The sequence below is a fragment of the Microcebus murinus genome, chromosome 2 (assembly GCF_040939455.1).
Source record: "Microcebus murinus isolate Inina chromosome 2, M.murinus_Inina_mat1.0, whole genome shotgun sequence".
In the NCBI taxonomy this organism is placed as follows: domain Eukaryota; kingdom Metazoa; phylum Chordata; class Mammalia; order Primates; family Cheirogaleidae; genus Microcebus; species Microcebus murinus.
The window spans coordinates 95,755,850-95,783,765 of record NC_134105.1 but is presented as its reverse complement, the minus strand read 5'-3'; the positions used below and the strand labels follow the sequence as shown (position 1 = coordinate 95,783,765).

The 27,916-nt window shown below is 35.6% G+C and overlaps 2 protein-coding genes across 5 annotated transcripts in view; one reads left to right on the top strand and one right to left on the bottom strand.

Annotated features, from left to right (window-relative positions):
- SPAG17 (sperm associated antigen 17) overlaps positions 1 to 5,980 on the top strand; it is a 226,566-nt gene extending 220,586 nt beyond the window's left edge. The window contains exon 50 of one of the 2 annotated variants that reach the window (XM_076000014.1): positions 5,526 to 5,980. The gene's annotated coding sequence lies outside the window, so the exon portion shown is untranslated. The remainder of the gene's footprint in view (positions 1 to 5,525) is intronic. The other variant, XM_012761835.3, reaches the window with a different exon arrangement.
- On the bottom strand, positions 91 to 27,879 carry WDR3 (WD repeat domain 3). Of its 3 annotated transcripts, none has more exons than XM_076000015.1 (27): positions 27,787 to 27,879; positions 24,727 to 24,928; positions 23,611 to 23,820; positions 21,378 to 21,496; positions 19,710 to 19,788; positions 18,682 to 18,777; positions 17,638 to 17,751; positions 17,357 to 17,458; positions 16,810 to 16,907; positions 16,130 to 16,237; positions 15,370 to 15,600; positions 12,929 to 13,022; positions 10,999 to 11,100; positions 9,621 to 9,706; positions 9,323 to 9,458; positions 8,543 to 8,599; positions 7,599 to 7,699; positions 7,263 to 7,374; positions 7,019 to 7,153; positions 6,679 to 6,729; positions 6,086 to 6,151; positions 5,476 to 5,568; positions 4,957 to 5,004; positions 4,255 to 4,298; positions 2,708 to 2,836; positions 1,155 to 1,248; positions 91 to 852 (listed from the first exon to the last, which is right to left on the bottom strand). In XM_076000015.1, the coding sequence occupies exons 2-27, from the start codon at positions 24,895 to 24,897 to the stop codon at positions 697 to 699; spliced, it is 2,832 nt and encodes a 943-aa protein (XP_075856130.1). In that variant the 5' UTR covers positions 24,898 to 24,928; positions 27,787 to 27,879; the 3' UTR covers positions 91 to 696. The 3 variants fall into 3 exon arrangements, with proteins under 3 accessions (XP_075856130.1, XP_075856131.1, XP_075856132.1); XM_076000016.1 differs by having other exon boundaries at positions 27,774 to 27,796; XM_076000017.1 differs by lacking the exon at positions 27,787 to 27,879 and adding an exon at positions 27,451 to 27,732.
- Positions 27,880 to 27,916: the final 37 nt, after the last annotated feature.

Genomic DNA, 27,916 nt, shown 5'->3' with positions numbered 1-27,916 from the left:
AAGGGTCAACTATATATATATATCTACACACACACACACACACAAACACACAGTATATTAATTAATTACTCAGAAGCCCAGCAAGGCATCTTAGTTTGACTACTCTTTAATGAGAAACAACTATTTTATTCAGAAAAGTATAAACAGCAAATAGGATCTTCTTATATACAGATATAACAACTTACAGGAATTAAAGTTTTAAGGAGGCTGTTCTCAATAATTCTTATGGTCCTTTAACTCCAGAAGTCCAAGACACTGCATTTATGGGCAGAGAGCAATCAATTACGCACCTGATTGTCTCAATAGGTGGTAAAATATAAAGAAGTAACAAATCATCTGCCATAAACAAAATACGAAAAACTTTTGAATGTTAATTTTACTCTAATGAGACAAATACCTAATTAAAAAAATTCTTTGCTCCCTGCTAGAATATAAAGACAACACCTCCTTCAGGGCTTAAGCCTTGAGGGTGCAGAAAAAATTTTAAACTAATCATGTTTTTTAAATCCAAGAAATAGAGTCAATCCATAATCCCATGTTGCAATTCCCTAAGGCAAAACTGGGAACCACATCCTGAGATCTTCTGCAACATAATCTTCTGTTGTTATATGGTGTTTTTAAGATGACACCAACTCTACTGGTGCTTAGTTTAAAAGTCCTTTTAAGGAATAAGTAGAAAGACACCACATTTCAGTTCTAAGTTAATGTTAAAATTAACTTCTCCCTCTTTTTCCTCTTTCTCTTCTTTTCTTCCAAGTGGCTAGTAGCATCAGCAAAAAACATAACTTCACTTTTTGCCTCACATTCTCTCTTGAGATAATCAAGACCTGCCATGTTGAAGCCGATAACATCCTGGAGAGGCATATAAAGAAGATTAAACAAACTTCTTCCCACTTCCGTTCATTATAGCAGCATATGTGAGTCAGGTGTTGCATGTGTTATTACTCATCCTTCCCTCACTAAGGATTTTTCTAGTGTTTTGTTTTTGTTTTTGTTTTTTTTCTATTCCTACCAATCCAACATAAACAATCTTAAATACAGATTTATGGCTGGTCAGTATGCTGAAGACAAAGCACAGCATATTATATTACTTCTAAGTCACATACACACTAGGATTTTGCCTTATTATAATATCTCTATACAAAGACACTTACCCGGACTTGGCTGACTTTTGAGATAGTTGTTTCCTTTAATTTTTCTATCACTGGCACAAGCATTTGATTGCTAGTGATCTGTCCAAAGTGAATTCTAATAGAAAAACAAAACAGCCATGTTGCAAAAAGAGGTTCTAGCTCTACCTATTCCTTTTAGAAACAGCACATAGATACAATATCAAAACAACAACAACCAAAAATAGGTCCGTTTCATCATGTCATGGGAGTATAGGAATGCTTCTAGCAAAACAAACAAACAAAAAAAAGCAAAAGAAGTTTCTTTCCCTACTATTCAGTTCAATTTGATGACAAGTTTTAAAATACTATCCTAAATCTATAATACACTCAACTCATTTAAAAAGCTAATTCTTTCCCGAGAATTTGCCAGCTGGCCACAGATTTTGACAATATTTTATGGAAAGCTCAAAGACAGAATGACCTTTCTAAGAAATGCTAACTCAACAAAAATTTTATTAATATTTCCAATAAAACTAATAGCAAAAAAGAGAGCCTTTCATCAGAGAGTCCAACTCTGACCTAGAGTACTAAGGTATCCCTGATGACCATGCCATATCTACCTACAACCCTCTGAGATAAGAATTCACAGTGTTTCCCACAGAACCAGTGACACTGATTCAACAGCACCTATGCCACTGACGTAAAAAATTATTAATATTGTTAAATATGAATTTGTCTTTGCAACTTCACCAAAATTATGAATATGACAACAGAATAATATAAACATATCATTGTTCTTCTCTTGCTAGTATCCTGATAGAAAAATAAGGAATGGAGGGTTAGGAATCATAAAAACAAACCAATTCACCAAATAACCTATTCAATCAATTCATTAACTCTTTGGCATTAGCTGACCAGTTTCTGTCTTTATAACAATATTTGAAGGAATGTTCAATTTGTCTCTACTCCTGTTCTCTGCTATAACAGCTTGTGAATGAAGGTCAGAGAGTAGAAGACTATATTCTTAAGCCTTTATACATATATTCTTCTCAATTACATATTATCAAAAAATTCTTCATATTTAAGAACATAGCCTAATAAACATATTCTTTTTTTTTCCTTAGTTTACCTCTATATATGCCCCTATGTTTCTAGGTGCACCTGTAGAGATATGGAGAAATAAACTAATTTCCTTAAAATATTGTTATAAAGATAAACAAAACCAGTTAGCTTACTAAACAAAAAAGAAACAACAAATGAGGCAGACTGACCATTCAGTAATTGGCTTAAGACAAACTTACTAGAACCAGAGCTACTTACTATCTTAGACTGCAACCTAGAGACCTATGAATGAGTAGGCATTCCTGAGCAATGCAGTACCAATACATAGTACTCAAACAAGTGGGTCATCACTATCCTTGTTTTAAAGGCAAGACTGATTCCAAAGGATAAGAACATTTTATGTCATAAAGAGCTAAAATTCAGTCTCTGAAACTGAAACAAGATTTCTTAAGCCCAAAGTGCTGACAGCTTCAATTAAGGTACTAATGAAGCAGTTCTGCTGAATAGACGTGTTCTTTGGAAAAGGATGTTACCTGAGGAGAAAGAAGAGGCACCTGCATAGAAGTTCAACATCTGAGCCCAGCTGAATGAATTCGTTAAAGAGTTTAAGAATGTCTGGGACATAAGAAAAAGGCAGCACAAGCAGAGATTCTTCCAGCTCACTGAAGAAAAAATAAATATGGAAAACGTCACATTTCTTAACATGGTTAACTTTTAAATCTTTTCCTGTATTATTTTTTCTACTGATTTTATACTTAAAGATCTTCCCCATTTAAAGTTTAAATATTCATTTGTATTCTAGATGATTCTCTTTTTTCAATATTTTGTTTTTTATATTTAGTATTCTAATCTATTTGGAATGCATTTTGGTCCACAGCATGGTGGGGAAATCTGTTTTCCTTTAAATAAGCAATTTCTCCAAACGCTTTTGTTGAATATTCCATCTTTATATGATACTTCTTTTATCATATATTAAATTCTTATATATGACAGAATGTGTTTCAGGGCTTTTAAGTCCATTATGATAAATGATTGATTGATCCTGATACCAATCCTGCACTATTTTAATTTTGCTAATTTTATGGCCTTTTAATACAGAAGACTAGCTCCCTCTAGAACTAGCTCTAGCATCACTTCATCAATTCTAATTGGAAATCTTAAGAAGCTTTCAATTGGGATCACAAATCTAATAATTAGTTAAATAAAAATTAAATTTTTACAACACAGAATCTTCCCATTTTGGAATTTATTGCACCTCCATTAGTCAATTTTCTTTTACATTTCTCTAGTAAAGTTTCATCATCCTCAGACAAGTCTTATTTATTTCTTATAAGAAATATATGTAAATACTGTGATTTATTATGAAAATGATAAACTTCAATAGGTCAAACTCATAAATAAAATCAAAAGGCAAATCACAAATATAACATTCCAAAGATTTATGACAAAGAACATAAAGAATTCTTAAAAACCAGTAAAAGAAACTACTAAGGAGGAAAAAGAAAAGATAACTACAAATCACAAGAAAAAATACAAATGGTCAACAAATATGCTAAAATTTTAACTTCATTTATAATTAAAAGAAATGAAAATAATTCAATACCATTCTCTAACTGGCAACAGATTTTTTAAAAGCCTGATAAAAATCAGTACAAGTACTCTGGAAACTAATTAGGCAATATAAACCTTTTTAATGCTTATGCCCACTGATCAGTTATTAGGCTGCTAGGACTCTACAGAAAAATAATAATGACGAGAAAGATTTGTGTTTATAAAGGTGTTCACTGAAGCATTATTGATAACAGCAAAAACTGAGAAACAAATGCAAGATCCAATTGTAGTTATTCATACAATGGAATATTTTGAATTAATTTAATGATGTGTTTTGAAGAATATCAATAATGAGCAAATGTTCAGAAAATATGTGAAAAATAGGATACAAAACTGTGTATGATTCCAATTGTTTATGTATGCAAAAAATAAAGCAAAGGAAATAATACAACAGAAACTGTTAATAGTTGGTACTGATTGAATTATGTATTATTTCATTACCTACAACATAAACTGCAGTAGGACTCACCTTGACTTGATCCCTTTAAAAATTTCTAATACATAGGCTGAAGGCTATAAAGGAAAAATAATACCATTAGTGCTAATCTTGGTTGGTTTCTACTAACATTCTCTAATTTCCATCTCCTAAAAAAACAGGGACCCCTCTCTCTCACTTCGAGTGTTCTAAAATGGCAAGACCTACATGGGCTTAGAGTTAGCCATATCTGGGTTGACAATCAAGCTCTGCCCCTACCATGTTACCTGCTTCCTTACCTATAAAATGAAGACACTCTGACTCACATGACTATTGTGATGAAGGAGACATGCAAGTAATTAGAGATTGCTATTAATAGATAACTTTCTCCCATTCCTCTCCCCCTCTCTCTTCCTTTATCTTATCTGATTTATGTCAATTTTTCCCGCAAAGGCTTATTCCAAAGTTCATTTAGATGAATAGAATCTTCAGAGGGCCTTGGATACTGAACATAAGTAAGCACTAGAAAACAGAAGAATGCTGGGTCAGTCCAACAAAAAAGGCTGGCTTGGGAAGTTATGCTAAAGTGGTCTTTTTGAAAAACAAAATTATGCTAGAGGATGGCAAGATTCAAGAGATTTTTAAAGCAAAGTATTTCCCAATATATTCCCACAAACAATGCTTCTTCACTTTCTCTCTTGTCTCTAAAAGTAACCTCTGAATAACCAAGGGGAACCTGTTAGACATTCTACTCACTGAGATATTGCCATAAGCCATCAGGATGGGGTTGATAGGAAGAGGAACCTATGAAGAAATTATTAAATCAAGTCATTAAAAAAAATGAGACTTTGATAGTGCTTGTCACAGACAGGGTGCTAACATTATTTTACAATTTTGAAAAGAGAAAAGAGATCCTAAAAACTGAAAGAATCTAAAAGAATTAGCAGGCCTGTTAGTTTCTAAAGTTCTTGTCAATGAGTTTGGACAATGCATTTTATCTAAAATAGGTTACTCTGCCTCCTAAACCAAAGTAGGACCATGAGTTTCTACTCAATACAATAATCAACCCAATCTATAATTTCCTGTCCTCTCTTTATTAAACCAAGTTTCCTTCCTCCCATAGTTCCTTGATTTCTTCCAATATTTGGGTTAGAAAAGATAGTACTGCATTTATCTCACATCCTGATCTTAATCAATATAAACCTGAAACAATGTTTTCTTCTCAGGAATTCTATTTATAAATATTTTCCAGAGCATAACAATGTATGACCGTACCTCTTTCCCTGCAGCTTTACAAATGGCTTTGTGTTCTTTCATTTTCACAGTTTCTTCTCGGTATAGCTCAATAGCCTCCATGATCCTCTCAGCCTACATGAGTGATGACAAGGGATATCATCATTGCAACACACTCCATCATCCCAGGATACTATAATTGGAAGGCCTGACTAGAAATTTACGTAACGAAATAGCCTGAATCAGTTTAATAAAGACGTGCCAATAGAGTGCCTAACAGCATTTAAAGACATCTTTTGTTTCTTTTCTTTTTTTTCTTAATTTACAGAGAGGAGACTAAGTGTTATGGACTCAGGTGAGACCACATCTAGACATCTTGAATAAGGCAGTTCCCAGGAACACCTGAAAGGTGCTACCTAACTGTCAGAAGGAAATCAAGTTTTTCTTTCTAGAAATCAAACATGCCCTGATCAGATTCAGGACTACTCTTGTCCTTGGTTCCAAGGGAAGAAATCATAAGTTATGATCTCCATCTTTAAATTTCATCAACCTTAAGCCATAAAATGGTTATTTGGTTAACACAGAATAAGATTTTTACTAAGAAGTTGAGTTCCTATTAAAAAATGAGATACTACATTCTATATTAACTTACTGCTTTGACTGTTTCAATAGTTTTCTTTCCAGTAAAGTAATTGTCACCTTGAGTCTCCCCTGGAACCTGCCAGAAACAAAGAGATCCTTGACCAATATTGTTGACAAGAGTTAAAGGGCCAGTAAATTTATCTTACATCCATAGAATAAGTATTATTTTATGAAAATGATAACACAATGTTATTAGCTACCATTAATTGAGTACTTAGTAAGGACCAGACACTAGGTTAAGCAGTTTCTATGTATGATCATAATAATATCCTGTAAATGTTTAAAGATAATGTCCAATTTCTCAAATTTTTTCTGATTTTTATTTTTGTCCTACAGTGAGCTAAATAATTCTCTAAATCCTCCTTAAGAAAAATAAAGCCAGAATGACAATTATTCAATATCAAATTTGGTCAATCACTTGTCCCACAAAATTAGGATAAGCAGTTGAATAAAAAGGACCACAGAGATTCTTCCTCATATCAGCTGGTGAGGCCTTTGGCATCTAGCCCCAATTTTAATTCTATTAGAAATTCTTAAAATTATAGTAAATTCCAATAAGATAATTTTAAGGCATAATCTTGGGATCCCCCCAAATTTACTTACTGCTGGTTGGTCTTCTTTGGACACACTCTCCTCATATTCTGCTTCCCGTTGCTGCCACAAGATAGACATAAGTTAATTTGAGAGAAAAAAAATACTTTCCATATAAAGTGAAATGAGACAGTGAGGAGCTGCTTCTTTTAAAACACCATCCCCTAATGGCATCTTTATCTCTGCCCGACTTCTGAAATGTGTGACAATGGTCTGAAATGCGTGACAACATCTCCTGTGGATTCGTGAACTTGCACTGAATGAGGTATGACTGCACTAGACAAAAAAACTTTAACTGGGACCACCTGTGAGATACACACAAGCATATTTGTAACCAGCCTAAAGTCTTTACCATCTCCCTTTCTTCCTCAAGTATAAGAGGCTCCCTTGTTCTCTCCCAAAGTCTCAGAGATTTGTCATGGGATGATGATACAATATAATCTCCATTGGGGCTTACAGCCAAACACCATATTTCCTGGTGGTGCCCCTGGAGAAAAAAACAAAAACAAAAACCCAATTGAGAATAGCTCCTGCTTATATTAGCAGGTAAAGAAACATTCTTAAGTACCAAGCAAGCGAAGCAGGCAAGAGATTACCTCCAGAGTCTGTATGTGTTCAAATTTGTCCGCATCCCATTGCTTAATCTTACGGTCTTTCCCAGCAGTGAAAAAGAGGTGAGACTTGGGTACAAACTGTAGGTACATCACACTGCAAAGTGAGAGGACTATAATAAATGTCATTAAATTCCATGTTAGTAAAATGAGTCTTACAAACATAATAGCTTTTCACTAGCTAGTTCTGAAGGGTCTAGCTATATATTGGAACTTTCAATTTATCACTCTCTGAGAACACTAAATACCAGAAATAAATGCTCTAGGGAAATGCTGCTTACAGGTGACTCCCAGGGAGACCTTTGAAAAGACTACACCTACCTGTCATCATGTGCAAAGAGAGACTTGTGGCAGTCCCCAAAGTCCAAACCCCAGATTTTCACATTTCTGTCAGCAGACCCAGTTGCTATTAGTGCTCCATCCTATGGGAAACAGAAGTAAAACATTACTTGATATCTGAATTCTGTAAGTTAGATAAATAAAATCTAACCAGAATGTTTAACCCATTTCTTTCAAAAACATTATAATAAAGCCAAAAATAATTTCATTTCTCTACTAAGAATACTTATTAATTCTTTACTTTTACCTATAGAGCTACTTAAGAATCTACTAGAATGTTTATGACCTAGCTTGTATCCCACATTCCCTATAATTATTTTTAATACCTTTCCTATTTTAATGCTTGGTTCAAATGGTTGTTAACATAAAAAAAAATTACAAATGTTTAACACTGTAACTTAACTATTAGTGCACTGATCACAGACAGCTATGAGGCCAATTACTTTCACATAAAACAGACATTTTTTTTAAATATACAATTTATTCCTAATCAGAACTAGCCATTGGAAAATATTATTTTAGTCAAAAGACTAAAAGTATACATAGTGCAAGATACCGTAAATAACCAAATATAAAGCCAATTCCTTGCTCCTCACCAATATTATTCTTCAGAACAAAAGAGAATACATTTTAAAAAGTCTTTAATATTCCAGAGTACTCTACCAATTAGAGTATTTTAGACAATTAAGTAGAATTTGGGAGTTATGAGGATTAACTTAGATATTTGTAAAATTATTCTAAAAACATTAAGAGTAACATATATATTTAATATATAACATTAATTTGTAACTTTTTGGAGAAAATCAGATATACAACAAAATGATAAAAATAAATACTCTAAAATGGAAACAGCAAGCCAAGAACTAAGAAAGTGTGTGCTTTACAAAAGATAACATGTTACTAGACATTATTTAAACTTTACTTACATAGGAGATGTCCATGCATATAACAGGCAGTTTGTGTCCATAAAGTGAGAGAAAAAACTAAGCATTGAAAAAAAGAACATAAATGATTTATGTCTGTGAAATGTAAGTACAATTTATTACATGTGGGTCTAAAATGTAACTTTAGAATATAAGACTAAACACATTTTTGGATTACCTTATGAATATACTTTCAAAGATGACAATTAAGCCACTAAAAACAACTTGTTAAAAGTAATTTTGTCCACAATACAGACCCTGCATGACTTGCCAAGAACAGTGGAGGCAGTGAGGCTCCCAGAAGTTTACTCCTCGGTCAGAATATGGCACAGAGATGTTCTCTGATCTCTTCATTGAGAAGACTCTGGGACACTTGTCTCTCAAAAATATTCCCAGGCCCAACCTAGTCCTACCAACTCTGGGTATAAAGCCTAGTAATGTCTAGTTTTATAAGTAACCCAAATGACTATCCTGATGTATAGTCAAGTATGAAATAGTCATTGCCTAGGACACATAGCAATGCTCTTAATATGACTGGCTATGACAAAATTTTCTATCCACAAGACTTTCGAAACATGTAAAATGTAACTTACTTTAAATAAAATGTATGAACCTTAGAATTTTTTTAAAAAACTCTAGCTTCCCTAGTGCATTTACAATGCTTTGATTTGCATACAAATTTTTAGAAACATACCACTGCTGGGCACAGTCAAGGCCAAACCCAAATTCTTAAGGCTAGTCAGAAAGAAAGAAAGAAAACATCCCCAGGCATAACCACAATACCTTTAAAGTGTCAACATAGAAAATTTTCACAGTACAGTCCAGCAAAGACACAGCCAACAGCTTTTGACTGGGAGAGTAACTGACACACAGAACATCTTCATCTAGTTGCAAGGTTCGAGTATGCTTCACAGAAAGTCTAGCACCACAGAAAACATCAAGAAAAAAATAAACAAATTAGTATACAAACACAGATGATTCCTAACTCTCTAGAGTACAACAGAGACACACAAGTCAAAAAGCCATTCAATGGCTCCCCATTTTCATTCCAAAAAAATGGACACAAAAAACGACTACTTACCTCTTTTGGGTACTATTTTTATCTTTTACCAACTCAAAATCCCAGAACTTGACACATTTATCCGCACCACCTGTCACAAAGCCGCGCTGAAAATCAAATGACATTTCAGTTAAAAATTACTTTAGCATGAAAACCTTGCTAAGACACATCAAAATAGTGTAAAAAAACATTTTTTTTTCTTTAATGGCATGGGGTAAGAATTAAGAAAAATGTGATTCTCCCTAATCCCTTTCACTACTCTTTTGGGTCTGCTGCCACAGGCCTTACTTGAGAATTCCTACCATAGACTAACATAAACAGAGATGATAATGAAACATTCTAGTTATACTCTTGATAGCATCAGGAAGAAAAACTTTTAGTGAACATTGTAGAATTTTTTGTCCTACTTAAGTGATGAGAGTCAAAAGAATTGACTATAAAGCAATAAAACTAGTTGTGACAATTATACATAGACTGGATAATCTAAGTCTGTTTGAAGAATCCACCACAGAAGGTTATAAGTTTATTCCTGCAATGTCCCTGCCTGAAACATTTTGAAACTGTTTTCCAATATCAGAAAACTGTATCCCTGGTGTCTATTCTGCCATGGCATAGATTTATAACACCAGAAACAGTCTTTCTATGATCTTTAGTTTTGCTGAAATGAAAGACCACATAGTTTATGAAAAGGACAGAACACTCTACAAATGCAAGATGTTATTATTATCTTAAAGTCACATCTGTTTTGTTTGGATCCCAAATGGCATTAACCACTCTATACTCCAGAGTTAGTTTTTTCCAAAACAAAGATATGCTTTTAATGGGTAAAAATTTTATAACCTTGAGAATATTCAAATAAATGGACAAAAATTTCTTAAGATACTGTCAAAAAAAAAATCTCAAAATGTCTGATCAACAGCATCATTACTAGAAGTATATAGTTCTCCAGGGTAATTCCTTTGAAGGAGAAGCACACATTTATTGACTTGTTAGGTCTGACATATTTGCTTAAAATACTACACTTATATCATCATGGATGTTTGGACAAAAAGGAGAACAGAAAAGTCTACTCCTCTCTGTATTGTGTTACCCAAAAGAATATTCCCCCTTAAGAAGTATCACAAACCACTGACAAAAAAATCATGAGTAAGCAATCTGATGTCATGTTGCTGATAACCAAGAGCAGCTAAACAAGAATTCATTTCATAATGACAGCTATTCATAATACCAAGTATATATGAAAAGATATCAAATGTGAAATATAAAGATTAGACAAAAAAATAGGCTCCCTTAAAGAAACCCTGAGAGAAGTCTTTCTTGCAAGCAGTAAAACTTGATACAAGAATGGCAAATGTAGCCAGAGGGCTGAAGTCCAGAGGTTTAAATCTGGTTTTGTTACCTGATCTGGAGAGAGAGACATGGACCATAAAGCTCCCTCATGTGCATCTATTGTCTCCAACAGGTTCCCTGAGGCCAAGTCATAAAGCTGCAGTTTCCCTGTCTAGGAAAACACAAAATGAGCACAATTCTATTAAGCATACCTACAACCTCCATGATTCTTACCTGCATAATTTAGAAAAGATTTCATAACCAAGCAGCAACAATGTGATCTACTGCTTAGGAAATACAGTCCACATTCCACGCTCTGTATTCTGTCTGATTAAATGCTATTAAATCCCCAATTGGCATGTTGAGTTAACTTTGGAGGCTGCCTTTAAAGTTTTAATTAATTCTTTTAAGTAAACTATCCTCTATAGTCACTCGCTGGCTTAACTAACTCTTCCTCATCTAGTCTTGGTTTCCTCCTCTACAACACACTGACAATGAGAAATAGAGATCTACCTACAATGCTAGGGAGGGCAATCAACTAAAATAAATAAATAAATAAATAGATCAGAATGACATAGAAAGCAATCACTCCATGACTCCTGTTTAGCGGTCTGTATATGCCATCATCATGGTGTCAGCATGTTAACACAGAGGCAAAGCCTGCTTTATGATGAGCTTCTGCACAATGCAGTGCAAAGAGCATAAGCCAGAAGACTTGAGTCCTAGTCTGCCTCTTTCCAATTTTGTGACCCCATGAACCTATTTTTTTATCTGTAAAATGGAGTTTATATCACCAAGGACATCAAGATGTTGAGTATTAAATGTACATTAACTGCCTAGCACAGAAAGTTAGCCAGGAAATGCATTTCAGTCAAACAGGTAGTCTTCAAAGTGATTTGCAAAATGCTTTCCCAACAGCAAATTGCAGGTGGACTTTTGTTGAAAGAATAAATAATGAGGGAAATTTTAAATTGAAAAGTTAATACAATTTCCCTGACATTGACCCTAAAATCTCTCTGGCCTATTTTATACTTTTTGTTGGGCAAGAAATATCCATTGTGATACATAAGTTTTCTAATAAAATTCATGCACGTATGGCATTGGTTTATGGGTATAATGACAAATACTTGCAAAGCACTTTTCAAAACATTTCACAGACTTTATTCCATTTTATTTTCACCACTAGTACTACTACTACTGCCCCTCTGCTACCAGCTCTATTCTCTATTAGTTATTTGCTATAGGCCAGTCTCTGTACCAAGTGCTTTGCATAATTCATTCCAGTGAAGTACATTATCATAATTTTACATGAGAAAATCAAGGCTAACAGGGTCAAATAATTTGCCCAAAAGGTCACATAGCTAGTAAGTGGCAGAGGCTGGATTCAAAGGTAGGTGAATGCAAAAGCTTGATGCAAAAGCTTCTGTCAAAAAGCAAGTGTCATCATCTCATTATGTCACATAACTCATTAAGTCACATCTCATTAAGTCACATAACTATGAGAAGTTATGTGACTTGCCCCAAATTACTCATTTTCTAAAGGAGAGAATCTGGATCCAAATCCATGTCACTTATTCCCACATGGTTGTCTCCCAATGTGATTAGCATGTAGGAACGAGGACTTGATCAGTTTGGCTTTATTGAATGCTTCTATTTGCCAAGCCTGATACTAGGTACTTAATATATTTTATCATTAATTAAAACACAATTACATACGTGCCCATAAAATGATGCAGCGTTGATCACCAAAATGTTATGGTAGTTATCTCAGGGTCACGATTTTAATTCTCTCCCTCATAATTTGACATACGGTTTAATTTTTAACAAATAAAGAAAACAAAACTTAAAAAAAATCTAAAAAAAGGCAATGAACTAATATCCTCCCATATTACCTAACCCTCATACATTCCCGATATTAAAAAAGGAACTAGATTTCTCAAACAACTTGAACAATATTAAGTAGAAAAGCCCCAGAAATGCAAGAAAACATCCCAATTTACCTTTGTTCCTATAACCACCTGCCTATCACCAGGTACGAAGAATGAACAAAGTGCATATTCACAGGTCATCGTGCGAATACACTGCAGTGTAGACCTGTGAGAAAGAGGGAATAGAGAACTTTTGTTAAGAGAACCTACTTCCCCATCTTAGAGGTCAGTGTGCAAGTTTCAACGCACACTTAGCCATGCCTAGATCATGCCTAGATTTTTTATCTTTGTAAGGATGTCCTAATTCTATGAAGCAGAAATTATACAAAAACAAGGCAGAGAAAAGTTATCTGCTGGGTACCATGGAGCCCAATATTCCATTACCAAGAAATAAGTGAGCCTGAAGGATTGAAAGTCAAATCAGATTATAATTATATATCTCTACAAGTGAAGTTCATTTTATAGGCCCGTAAATATTCATCCATTCATAGATATATATGAAATACCCACTTAATTCAACAAACACTTATGGAATGCCCACAGCACTCCAGGTACTGTTCTAGGTGCTGGAAATTTAACAACAGATAAAATAGAGGCAGTCCCTAACTTCATTAAGCTTAACCTTCTTTGGGAATGATAAATACACAAATATTTGGTATATCAGGTAACAGTAGATGCTATGAAGAAACACAATGTAGATAAAGGGGATGAAGAGTGTGAGGGGTAGAGAAAGGATGACAGGACTGTCATCTGATAGGAAGACAGAGAAAAAACCTACAGATTCATGGGAAAGAGATTCTAGGCAAAAAGAACAGGGAGCACAATGGCCATGAGGCAGGCACATTCTTACTGTGTTTAAGGGATAGCAAGAAGGCTAGTTGAAGGCTAGTGAAGCAGGAGAGTAGTAAGAGAAAACTGTAAGGACACTGGCTTTTAGAGTGAGAAGAAGCTATTGGAAACATCTAACTTCCATTATAAAAAGATTATACTGGCGACTGTGTTTAGAATGGATTACAGAGAGGCAAGCAAGGAAGCAGGGAGACCAGTTGGGGTCTATTAACAATAATCCAGATAAGAGATGAGGATGGTTTGAATTGGGCTGGTGGCAGTGCAGATGGTGAGAAGTGGTAGGATTCAGGATAAGTTCTGAAGGTCAAGCTGGTAAGACTTGCTAATGGAGTGGATGGATTTGGGATTTGAGAAAGAATCAAGGATGGCTTCAAGGATTTAGGCTGAAACAAATGGTAGGAAGTAATTATTTACTAAGATGGGAAGTCTGTAGGAATAGCAGGTAGGGAGATTTTTGGAGAAATGAAGATCTTAAGTTTGGTTTGGAAAATATAAAAGTTTGAGATGCTTAATTAGACATCTGAGTGGTGATACAAACAAACAATTAGGATATATCAGTATGATGATCTTCAAGGCAGAGATTAAAGCTAGATATAAATTTATGTGTCATCATATAGAGAAAGTTACATGACTAGATATCACATAAAGTGAGTTTAGATACAGAAAGGGTCCAAGACTGTGCCCTGAAGCACTCTAACATTTAGAAGACATGAAGGATTCAGCTAGGAATGAGAAGAAACTGCCAGCAAGGAAAGGGGAAATAATGGAAACCAAAGAAAGTTATCAATTCAAGAGCATGAAATGAAGCTTATAGGTCACTGGATTTAGAAACATGATCACTGATGACATGACAAGAACTATTTTGGTAAAATGATAGGGATAAAAGCCTGATGGCAGACAGATGAAGATAGAACAGAGAAAAGAAATCAGAGAACCAGGCAGTAACCAGAGAGTAATGTAGGGTTTAGAGAGGATCATTATCTTTTTTAAGATGGTAGATATTACCACATATGTACATGCTCATAGGACTGATCTAAAAGAGAGAGAAAAGTAAAGATGCATGAGAAAGAGGAAAATTGCTAAAAGAGGAGAGAAGACATTGAATACAAGCTGTAGTCAGCTTTGGTTAGGAGCCCCAACATAGTAATGAGGAAAGAAAATTACATGGATATAGACACAGCTAAATTGGCAAATATAATATGAGCATCTGAATGTTCTCTTCTAGATGCTTCCATTTTTTTCAGTGAACTAGAAAGCATGGTCTCAGCTTAAAGGTATTAGAGGTACTGGAGGGAAAGGTGTGAAACAATCATCTAGAAATTTGTTTAAAACCATTGGGCATTACTAAGAATCTACTGTTTGTTTTATTTTGTTTTGTTTGTAATTTAAAGAGTAGGCTGTATAGTTGTGTTTTTTTCTCTAGCCAAGGACAGCTACAAGCTCCACACATGGAATAAGTTTGCATTTTTTGCACATTTAAAAAGGCAACTTTTTCTACTGTAAACTCCACAGACCAATGGCCAAAATGCACTGAAGATACATTTTAAAGAATTATATTTAATAGGGCCTCAAAAAGCTAATAACCATCAAGAAGTACCCAAAATATATTTCAAAGGAAAGAAACTACTATTGGAGAAAGCTATGGGAAACATCATTTCACGAACCTGTTCCATATCTTAATGGAATCAGCTGCTGCTGAAAGGACAGCAATATTGTCTGAGCTGAATGACAAAGTCCGTACATCACTGCGATGACCCCCGATGGTGATTCTGCTTGTCTTGACAGGCTGAGGAGTAGGCAAGGATGGATTTAATGAATACAATTCCACCAGGTTGTTTTGCAGCAGAAAGACAGCCTTTAACTCTCCTTGGGGTAAATGAATCAGGTCAAAGGATCTGCATGGGAAAATAATCATAAATGTTCTGGTTACCATCTTTGCTCACAAGGTTAACTTTTTCTAGGGGAAAGGCCTTACATGTTCTCAATCTGTATGAAGTTTGGAGAAATATTAATATAAAGAATTTTACAGATAAGAGCACTCTGCATACTGAGCAGTAGTTAAGTATAGTCTTTTAACTCAAAAACACCTGGGCTCAGATCCTGTTTCTGACATATACCTTGTTTTTGTGTATGGATTTTTCATAAGTGACCTTACATCCTTTCTGAACATGGGATATACATTTTTTCTTAATTGGCAGCAGGAAAGTTCAGTAAATAAATAGCTAAAAGGTTACTATAATAATCCATATATGAGATAAGTAGGACCATGGTGAGGGCAATAGAAGCAAAGTGTGGTATAGGTGTGTTACCATCACTGTCTCCAAATATACACTCCATATAGATGGCTTACAAATAGCATGAAGAAGCCAATATTACTTTGTAGGTTACCATTTCTTTAATTTCAGATAATTTATTTTTACTCACTTGATTTTGGCAGAAGTTTTAATATTAGCCACCCTTTGGATTTCATCTTTCAGAGTCATTTCAACATTGATTTCAATGTCTTCCTCTCCCTCTTTGCCAGAATTTAGCCTTGAGGGAAAAAAAAAGTATCGCAATATCATTTTTTTAGAAGCACCTTTGATCTTACTTGAGTTCAAAATGTGGCCCAGGGACCAACAAGCTGTGTGATTCTGAGAAAGTTACTTAACCACAAAGGATTATCATAAGAACTAAACAATGCAGTTAATGTGGAAACACTTTTTGAACTACAGTGTCATAAATATAAAGTATTATTTCACTTAATATGTATCCTCAAAAATGGATTCTGAATGCAACAACTCAAACAAGTTCCTGTAACAAGTCTCTATAATTCAAATGAAATGTTTCTGGCATACTTTTCTAACTTTAGGACTTTAAAAAAAAAAAAAAACCTCATTAACCTACACCTAACAATCCAACCATGTCAAATAAACCAGAGTAGCTCTCAAAATATTTGTCAAATCAGCTGACTTTTTATCTCTTTGAGACTTGATAAACTTGGTCTTCTCTAGCTTTTAACAGTAACTGGTCATAGAGAAAATATTTCCTTAAAGTCCATTTTTTTCAGTAACATGTGGCCCACCCAGAATACTTCATTATTAATAAATATTAATAAAACACACTTTGCTTTCTTTCTAGCTTTCTTCATCTTCTTATCCATTTTCTTCTGAATTTCCTCTTTGGAAAGGATATGAAACACTTCTAGTACAGAATCAGTTCCCTAGAAAGGCAAAAGGTTGAAGTGAGAGGGGAGGCAATTTGTAATTTAGCTTATTCCCAGTTAGAACTAAACAACAACATTTATTTTTTTTCTTCCTTTACTAGTTGTAATACCTTAGGCAACTTAACCTCTCTGGATTTGTTGTCTCACCTGTAAAACAGGATACCACTTCCTACTCACAATATTGCTCTGAATACCAAACAAGGAGTTAAATGCTTTTAAACTGCTTAGAAAAGCCAGCATTCAATAAATGGTTGCTAATAATATGAAAAAGAAAGCAAATTTTTTTGTTGTTGTTATGCTGATAGAAGCTAGGGATTATAGGTCCAGTTAGCATATATTGAATTATTAACATGATTTTAAAAATTCATTTCTACACTGAATAGGAAAGAAGAATGAGTATTTGAAAGGAACAGCCTATTCCTTGTTATTTTCTCCTAAGTACTTACATGGCAAGCAAGAATCCTGCCTGTCTTGTCAATTGAGAGATTCACAACTCTGTCTCTTCCTTCTCGCATTATGGAACCAGCTTTTCTGCATGAAAGGATACGCTACAGAAGCAGCAAGAGAAGAAGGTTAAATGTAAATTCTGCTAAACCTATGAAAGAATACAGCTCTAATAAATGTAGGTGACAAAAATATTCCCTAAAATAATGACAAGAATTCCAATCTGCAAACCTCCTTTTCCCCACTATTCAACTTAATTAACAATAAAAAAAAGATGACTTACATCCTCAGGAGCTTCATCCGTCTCCAGAGTCTCATCCTCTGCTTCAAGAGTGGTCTGTATTCCGGGAGAAGATCCTTTGATTTTCTTGGGCTCTGGTTCTTCCAAGTCATCAATCTGTTTTATAAAAATGGGAAAATAAAAGCTGAAATAACATGTTCCAAAAAGGGACTCTTAACCCTAATGACTTTGAAACCTTCCCTATGGCCACTAATAGCTTCCATTAAGTTATCTCTGTGATCAAATCTCTTCAATGGCAGGACAGGTACAAAAATTTAAAAACTGACTATATCATATACAAACAAAACATTATTCATTATACTATCTCTAGTAACTTTCTATAGGACTACTGTTTTACTGATAGTAGTGAAAAAACGACCCACTCTTCATTAACTTTAAAACTTTCTCTGTTCTTAGATGAATGGTCTACCATGTTCTAAAGGGAAAGATTCACATTGGCATTAGGAATTGCAAAGGCATTGCAAGAAAGGTTATATTTTCTCCTTAAATAAAAAAAATTAAAAAAAGTAAATCCCTCACCTATTAATGTAGAACCCATCAAAATGGCTACTGGACACAACAGCACACACCTAACTCTAGCTAAACTTAAGGTCCATAACCTTTTGTTTCTACACAAATTCTTTGAGTATCTGAGAAAAAAATTATACATCTTCTCAGAATATACATATTTATAGACACACATAAATTCTACATAGATTTTTGAGAAAAAAGGTTCATAGATACTCTGAAGTTGATCCATGGACACCCAAAGGCCCAGCAATATCAGACTAAGAATGCCACAAACTAAAACATTCGCATTACCAGAAGCTGTAAGCCTAAAGCTACCCCTCTTCTGAGCAAAATAAATGAGGCCAATATACACACAATGAAGAAAACCTTTGTTTAAAAGTTGTAGGTTATCAATATGATTAAGAATTTCTTTTAGTACTATGTAAAGAACTCAATAATTATATCTGATTCTAAACACAATGAGCCTATAAAACTACTAAAACATGACATTGCCCATGATCCATAAAAAGTGGTTACCTCTTGCAGATAGGTTATATCCCAAGCCCTCAGTTCACTGTCTGAGGCCCCAGTGATGAGTCGCTTTTCTTCTGACACCAGAACCATCCCCCATACCTATAGAGTATAAAAATATTGAAATAATATGATTTGTAAGAGATTCCAGGTTGTATAATGTGATGTTCCAAAAGTACACTATAGGGAGATTTCTTTGGCAATTCAAAGTCAAAAAAAAAGGCATATTAAGGCAAACCTTTCAAAATGCACTAACAGAAATCTTACTTTTACAAAGAAAAAAATGGCCTGTGGTGAAATTGTTGCTTATATGATATTAAGAGTTTCTCTCTAACTTCTTATCATCAAATTTGTATAGTGGCTGTTCAGCATAAATCCTATCTAGAATCCATTCAAATAATGATTTTAAGTCTTCTACATCTTTGCTGTCAGCAGTGTCCACCAGATAAAAGATATCTCATTAATGTTTACTGCATAATTTTCAGCTTTAACTATCTAGGAATTAAACAATGAAAATAATAATATTGTTGCAAACCAAGTAGAAAAATTTAAACTTTTTTCTCCAGGTATTATGTTTGTGAAAGCCTTTAATGAACAAAGCACTGAGGAGGATACAAAGACATGCCAAACAGTCCCTGAACTCAAGTGAATAGATCTATCTTCAGATAACTATTAAACAGCTACAATTTGCTGTTTATTTGTCATGGGGCCAGGCATTAATTACACATAGTATCATTAAACTTCTCTACAATAATAAAGGTGGATATTTACTATTTAAAAATGATGAAGTTCATTGATTAAAATCTATCCAAGGCCAAGTTTTACTAAATGCCAGAGCAGCTGTATCTGCTCCAATGCTTGGCATTGCTTCCACCAAACCAACCTCACTGTCTCTCAAGATGGCATATGATGACCACTGTGAGCAGTGGAAAAAAAAAAAAAAAAAGGATTAAAAAAAGGGGGGCCAAAGAAGAAAACCACCTCTTCCTTTTTGTCTTGCCATTCTTTCCCTGAGCCCATGATCCTACGTGTACCTCAGTTCGGTGGCCAACCATTGTTTTGAAGCAGTGCTGGGTATCAAGGTCCCACCATTTCACCATGGTGTCTTTCCCACTAAAAGAAGAAATAGGAAAAAAAATCTTTCTTTTAGGAAGAATCATTCAACTAACAGGGAGTTCAAGGATTCATTTGTTGCTTTAAAAAGATGATATACAGCAATAATGTCTAAAGCTCCTATTCTACCCAAACTTTCTCCTGAAAAGCAAAAATCCTAACTCTCCATGCAGTTATTGTCATGTAGAAAATGTTTCATCAGCAAGCACAAAAATGACTGAATTCAGAGTATAAAGGACACAGAACCTGATCCATCATGGTTTCCTTCTGGGTTTCCATCAACACAGCACCGCCATTCTCTCAGGCGGTCTAACACGGAAACATCTTAGACCTCTGCCCCTCCCTTGTTTCCCACATCTATGCAGTCTCAGTGTCCTGGAAGCACCTACTCTGTGGAGTTTCTAAGTCCTGACTCCTTCTAGTCCATTTCTGCACACAAACCTGAATTCAAGTCCTACTACTGGATTATCTTAACACCTTCTCATCAGATATCTTTGTCCATTGCTATTCTCTTATCCCATCTAATATACTACTGTCAGATAATCCCAATTTTTAAAATTTACACTAGCTCAATGTTCCCCATAGAATCAAAATCAGACTCTTTAGCACCATTTTCAAAACCTCCCATTATTTGGGTCTTACCCCCCTAATATAATCCCTCCCTGCCAATGGGCTCTATTCTACCTGCTCGAATGCTTCTTCCCTGCCTTTTCACTAATATAAATCGAATACAATACTCCTCTAAGACCAAAAACAAACAAATAAACAAAAAATAACCCCTGAAAACCTGATTTACAAAGTCCATCCTATATAACCTCACCTTACAGTGTTATTTCTTTTCCTTTACATTCCATAATCTATAATATATACATTTTTCTATTAGAACTATAGAATCATTCTCTTATAGAATCTGTGTTATCTGAGCAAGACACACTAACACACCTGTATCCACAGGAACAAATCCACCACCAGTATAGCATTGGTCCTCTACAACATTTTCTGACTCATTACTATGGTTCCTCTAATTACTGCTTGGCAAACCTCAAGATCCCAGCCTTTCCTAGCAACCATCCTTTAGGAATACTAATTATTAGGTTGAACCATATGAAGTTGTTCATAGTTGATCATTTTTGACCTACACAAAGGGAAATTTCAAATGCTTCAACCTAATAGATGTTCAGAAAGCCTATAAAGTACATCTCTCCTCAAAAGGCAGGCTAAATTAAACACCTGGTATTCACATTTGCCCACTGCTCCACGATCTGCTTTCCTAATTTTCCAGGGATCGAGAAAATAGACAAAGCTCATCCTATAACAGGTGTGTCAAAGGTTAAGGAACATAGAACCAGGAGAAAATGACAAATCAGAAAAGGGAATTTTAAAATGCTATAATTAATTCTGGGTAGCTTTATATTACTTGGAGGGCTGGGAAGGAGACAGAAAAGCAAGACAGCAGGAGAGGAAGTTAGCATGTGAGCGTAAACACAGTGTAAAGGAAGGAGGAAGGAATGACACAAGTTCCCTCTGTGAAACCCTCTCCAAAGAATTCACCTAGCAAAGAACTGGAAATGAAACCAGTGTTTCCTTACCTAGTAACTAGCAGATTCTTTTCTCGTAGAAACAATGCTTGTGTGATGGCATCCTTGTGCCCCTTTAGACGATAGAGGCCACTTTCATTGATCACATCCCACACAATAATATCTGTGTCCTAAAGGGATCAAATAATATAAAAAATAAAAATAACTTTCTTTACCACATAAGCCTAACTTGACAAACAATGGGACTTAATGATTACAAAGGCCATACATAGTCCTTGTAGAAAATTTGGAAAGCATACAGAAAGTGCAGAGGAATAAACATTAGCCTTAATTCCACCATCTAGGAATAATCACCACGTATTTTGTTTTTGTTTTATATTGTTCCAATCTTTGTGTATGTACCTAGATTGTTATTTTCCTATTAGAAAACTCAGTTCATGTTATTCATTTTATAACCTCCCCCCTTTTTTCATTTATATTATGTCTATGCCATTCCAGAGTGTTCTTATTTTGGATGCTTATATAATGATGAATCCTAAGGATATACTATATTGAAAAATTTTTCTATTTTAGAGATTTAGGAAGTTTCCAATTTTCTGATACCATAAATATGCAGAAAGGAACATTCCTGTGAATAAATCTCTTTATATATCTCGATTAGAATACTAAAATGGGAAATTCTTACATTAAAAGGTATGTTTATTTTAAAAGTTATTGATGCACACCATCGAAATGATCTCTAGGCTAGGTAAATCTTTAGAACTACCAGGAATATGTACAACAAGGCCACTTTTCCATCCATTGAACTCTGCATATTGTCAGTTTTCTCAAAAACCACTGCCAGTTTCATGAGTAAAATATATTGAGTTTCAATACTTTTGTTTTTTGAGACAGAGTCTCACTCTCTTGCCTGGGCTAGAGTGCCATGGCATCAGACTAGCTCACAGCAACCTCAAACTCCTGGGCTCAAGCGATCCTCCTGCCTCAGCCTCCTGGGTACCTGGGACTACAGGCACATGCTGCTGTGCCCAGCTAATTTTTTCTATTTTTTTTTAGTTGTTTGACTAATTTCTTTCTATTTATAGTAGAGACTGGGTCTCGCTCTTGCTCAGGTTGGTCTCGAACTCCTGAGCTCAAGCGATCCTCCCACCTTGGCCTCCTGGAGTGCTAGGATTATAAGCATGAGCCACTTCGCCCAGCTGTCAATACTTATTTTAATTTACATTTATGAACACTAATGAGAAATTTTTTACATGCTCTATGGTGATTACTGGATATGTGTATCACTTTTGAGTTGCCAATTCATGTCTTTTGTTTCTATCTTTGGGTGTTAACCTTTTACTTGACTCTAAGTTATTAATAGATGAATATTAATCTTTTCTTTTTATAGTGAAAATATACCCTTTTTCATTGACTTTTTAAAATCATTTTTTACCTTGCTATCAAACACATATTTCTAGTTTACCTTACATGCTATTGTTTTTAAATATTTAAGTCTTTAATCTGTGACATATTTTGGTATATGGCATGTAAGCTTTAAATTCATGTTATTCCCCAAATAGCCAATTATCTAAGCACTATTTTATAAGTAATCCCCCTCTTACTATTCTTTCCTCAAATTTTGGTGTTTCCAATTCACTTTTCTGTGTGTGCTTTAAAAACACTTGGTCAAATTTTAAACAACAGCAAAAACCTTTGGGATATCTATAAATTGCTTTAACTATATAAATTAATTAGAAAACACTAGCATCTTTCCTCTACCTTATCTTCCCATTCAAGAACATGGTTTGTGCCTCTATAAAAGTCTTCTGTTACATTCTTCAGTAAAGTTCCATGGTATTTTTATGTCTGTTACTCAACATTCTATTGTGAGTAAATTTTTTTACATTATATTTCTAACTTACAACTTTTGGGATACAGGAAAGCTACTGCTTTTACAGAACGCAATGACAAATGATTGTTATTTTATCTCTTCCAGTCTTTGTTTTCTTTTCCCTTGTTTTAGTGCTTTGGGTAGCACTTCCATAATAATGTTTTATAATAGTTATCATGGGTATCTTTATCTTATTTCTATATTTAATAGGCTTTTATCAGAGAATATGACAGGAAACAAAATGAACCTCCCAATTCACACCCATCCTCACCACTATTTCTACCATCTATATTACTTTGTACATTGAGAGCCTATTGTTCCACCTAACAGTTATTGTGAACAACCCCTTTCAGCATAATCCTTATACCCCTTTAATATATCAAAGACTGGATTCCTGATTCACAGTCTCACCTTGGACCCAGATGCCAGTCTGCCTCCTAGCTGATCATACTTTAAGGTAGTGACAGCTGCTTTGTGTCCATTGAAGGTCACATTGCCTTCCCCACTCAGGAGACTGAAGATTCGGATAGACCCATCCTCATAACCAACAGCTAGGTGCAGCCCATCTGGGGAGGGGCACAAGCAAGTGACTTCTTGTTTAAGCCCTTGAAGGATGAGGATCTAAAATCATAAAAACCAAAAACAATGTAGAAGTGTTAAGCATGTAACCAAGGGAAAATTATTATGCATAATAATGAAACTTCAAAATCCATCTCAAGTTATTAGATATAGGAAATTGTTATTTGTATTAGGCAATGAAATATTCAAGAAAAGGTAAAATCATTTTCTCCAAAGCTTCACATTGGCATAATACATGCAAATTCCCCAAGCAATGAAATAAATGACTAAGTCTTTATTCTAAGACAACATTAAATGATTTTCAATAAAGGGTTATAAATGCATTCTTGCTTTAACTGAGCCATATTTTGTGGCAAACCAATCTGCATGACAACAGAGTACTATAGTGGTCTTATCCCCAAGGGACTCTAGACAGTGACAAGTATCAAAGAAGTAATCTCTTTGGAGTTACATAATGAATGGACAAGATCAAAATGCCTACATTTGATATGGCAGAAGCAGTGGGCTTAGGGAATTCAGAGTCAGACTATGACAGCCTAGTTTAATAATTCCTGGGCCTCATCTGTATAACTAAGAAAAAGGTTCTGTCAATATAGCAGAGTAATACTCCCTTTAAATGCTTAGTATTTCATAATTGGCTATGAGCATAAGTAGAACTTGAAAAAATACAATTGGTAAACTAGAGAAAAAAGATCAGGAATAAATGACTACATATAATGATCTATAAATATTCCTACAAATAGACATGTACAAAATAAGTTATTTGGTTGTGGTTTTCAGATTTAGTGGAGAAACACGCAAAGGAACTTGATGCTATCTAAACCCAAAGGAAAAGATTTCTCTTCCAAGGGCACATACACAAAAAAACCCATGCCTGGTAAATTAGAGCTCTCCCACTTCTGCCTCTCCATCCTCAAATACCTGTAAATAATTTGATTTTGGGCTCACCTTCTCTCCTTTCCTCAAGTCCCAGATGAAAACATGTTCACAGGCTGGTACTGCCACATAGCGTCCTTTCTCACCACGAAGTGTCACAAAGACAATATTACCTTTTTGGCTGCCAATCAGGCCAAAGACCGCACTAGCAACATAGCGCAGGTACTGCTTGGTGAGCCCCATGTTATGATGTTGATGCCACACGTGAGGCTATCTGTGTATGTAAACAAAGAAAACACAGTTCTGTGGGTGTCTTGGTTCTACTAGGCTAGTGAATATGAACTGTTTATCATGTGGTTAAAACCAGGTAACTTGTGTCTTAACTTTATTCGCTCTGAATAAATCGCTAACTTAAAATACCTGGACATCTTTATTTTTTATTCACTGTTGACTCCTCATATAATCAATCCTTTACTTCTCAAGTTTCAAACTGTCATGCCCACCTCATGAATATCCAACATTAGCACCTCAATGCAGCCAAATAATTCACTTCTGCCCTTTCAACCAGCATCAAAATTTTTACATTGAGGTTGGCAGCATGAGACTGAACATATTTACCAATGAAGATTGATTATAAACTTATTAATTAGACAGGCATTGTTCCAGATACTAGAGATATATTGAATAAGACAAAATCCCTGACCTCATGGTACTTACCTTCTAGTAGGTGGTTCCCAAACTCTAATTTACATCCAAATTACCCGGAGGGCTTATGAAAACATCACATCTCCCAGCACCTGTTTCAGATTCAATAGGTCTGGGGTGGGGCCTAATATTTTTCATCTCAAATAGGTTCCCAAGTGATGCTGCTGCTGCAGTTCCTGGACCACACTTGAGAACTACTGTTCTAGTTCATACAGGTCTGTCCTTGGATTTCAATAATACAGCAGCCACCTCCTCTTGGCACAGAAAAATGGTAGAGCAACTTGGCCCACTATGTTTGAAAGATGCCATCATTTCTGCACTTGTACCATATTCACTGAAAACACTTGTACCACATTCACTGAAAACTTTTATAGATAAAAGAACAAGAGGTGTAGGAGATGATAATGAGCCAATCTTGTCAGCTTTCAACATGAAAAATGACAAGGATACCTCAAAACACCCATGCAATTTAAAAAACACAAGATTACAGAAGTTATAGCTTTTTGGGGGGGAGCTGTTTCTTTTGGTTGTTTTGTTGTTGTTTGGTTTAACACTATAGGGTTTCTTTTTTATTATAAACCTTTTATTTTAGTCTACTTTAACAGACAAATATGCAATCCCAACTCTGCTAATATTTTGTTAGTAATTACTTACTGGCCTCATTGTTTTTCTCATAAATTATCATAAAGCCAATTAAAAAATCAAGAAAGGATAATACTAACATGATGATCATGCTCTAAGCCTAGGTTATTTGATTAATTCTTCCCCAATCTCTCCAACCTCTTAACTGTAGTTGTTCCTCACATTAGAGTATTGCCATCTACCACATCCTCCTGCAGTAGTTTCCTTGGCGAATTCATATAGCCATGTGTAGGCCCAGGGACTCCCACATCTCTATTTCCAGAATATTAATTACAGAGTTGCAAATACTTAATGGACATCCCCACTTGAATATCTGTAGTATCACATTTAACACATCTATAACCACATCTACCTAACTTCCTGAACTCCTCTCATCTTTTCTGACTCTAAAACACAATCTTCTCAGCTACTCAGATTCACAACCTTGTAATAAACTTTGGCTCATGAACAAAAATTACTGTAGCAGCCAAGACTCAGTGCTTCAATATGGTAACTGACATACTAAATGTATATAACTAAGTAAACATATGCAGTTTAATTACATAGGGTAATTAATGAAATGAGTTAACATACGCAGGGAACTTAGAAAAGCATCTAGCACATTGTAAATAAAAGTGTAAAAAATTCTCCAAATAATGCTACAAGGGAGGTTATTATTTTTATCTCCATTTTATAGGCAAAAAACCGTAGACACAGAGATGCTAAATAGGTAGCCAAATCGTTCAGATAGTTAAGTGCTAAAGCCAGATTCCAATCCAGCCAGCCTAACTCCAAAATTTCTGCTTTTAACCACTATGCTAAACTGCTTGTCTTTGTCTATTTCTCTTATCTGTCAACTCTACCTGATTGTTTCCCTGAAGTAGGATCCCTCTCTCTCTTTCCAGCACTTTCAGTTCCAGCTCTTTATCACTGAGCTACTGCACCAGTTTTTCACTTTTCTCATCTACATTTAGTCTCAGAATACTACCTACTAATCTTTGCAAATTTCAAGGGCCACCCAATAGCCCTTAAAAGAGCTAAATTGTTTGCCAGTTTCCCAAAACCGATTCTATCTGGGCCTCCTTATTCTTGAATAGCCTTCTCTTGTTAGGCTGGCTGGTTTCCTTCCTTGTCCTGTGACTTTGCTTTTATTCCTCTCACCTAGAATACCATGTATTCTCTTCTCTCCCTATTTTAATCAATGTTATCCTCTGAGGCCCATTTCCTTCCGGTAAACCCAATTCTCGAAGCCTTTTCCATTTCCCTGAAATATTTAAACTAACTTCCATACAACGTGGCACTGGTCACTTCTGTTTAACCTGCACAGATCTCGCCGCCTTTCGGTGGAAGCTCACGACCTAACCTTCCTCCGAGATGCCATCATCCCAGCTTCCTAACACAAAGCTCCCCGCCCCGCCCCCCAAAACCCGTTTCTGTGATGCACTCAAGGCCGGGACGGTGCTAACAGACCTGTCACACATCCCTAAACCAAGTCCTCATTCAGGAGAGGGTGGAGGGGGCTTCCGCACACCCAAAGTACTGTCGGATCATCCTCCGGCAAGCCCGAGCACACGTGCGGTCAGGCAGCTCCCCTCCGCACGCGCCAACCGCGGAGTAGCCAAGCTGCTCCCAGGTACTGCTGTGGCGACGCCCGCAGTCACCAGCGTTCCCGCCACCGTAGGGACCGTCCTCAGATACCCCCGCCTCGGCCGATGCTGACAGCACGCAGGCCGCAGCCAGGGACCAGCCAAACACGAGCTGCGTCGCGAAGACGCTCAGCCACAGCCGCGCACCTCTAGCACTCACCTCAGCCTCCACGAGGCTCCGGCCCACTGAACCCGCCCACGGCACCGCCCCTTCCGGTCCGTCCCGGGACCCTCTTCCGCCAGACGTTCCCTTTGCCTTCTAGGAGGAAATGACGGAGGGGCCGGGCTCT

Coding starts and splice junctions, on each gene's coding strand:
- WDR3 (XM_076000015.1), bottom strand. CDS start 24,897: ATGGGGCTCACCAAGCAGTACCTGCGCTATGTTGCTAGTGCGGTCTTT. Junction 15,601..16,129: donor AAAACTTCTGCCAAAATCAA/GTGAGTAAAAAT, acceptor TTTCCCATGCAG/ATCCTTTGACCTGATTCATT. Junction 5,569..6,085: donor CTATTGAAACAGTCAAAGCA/GTAAGTTAATAT, acceptor TCACTCATGTAG/GCTGAGAGGATCATGGAGGC.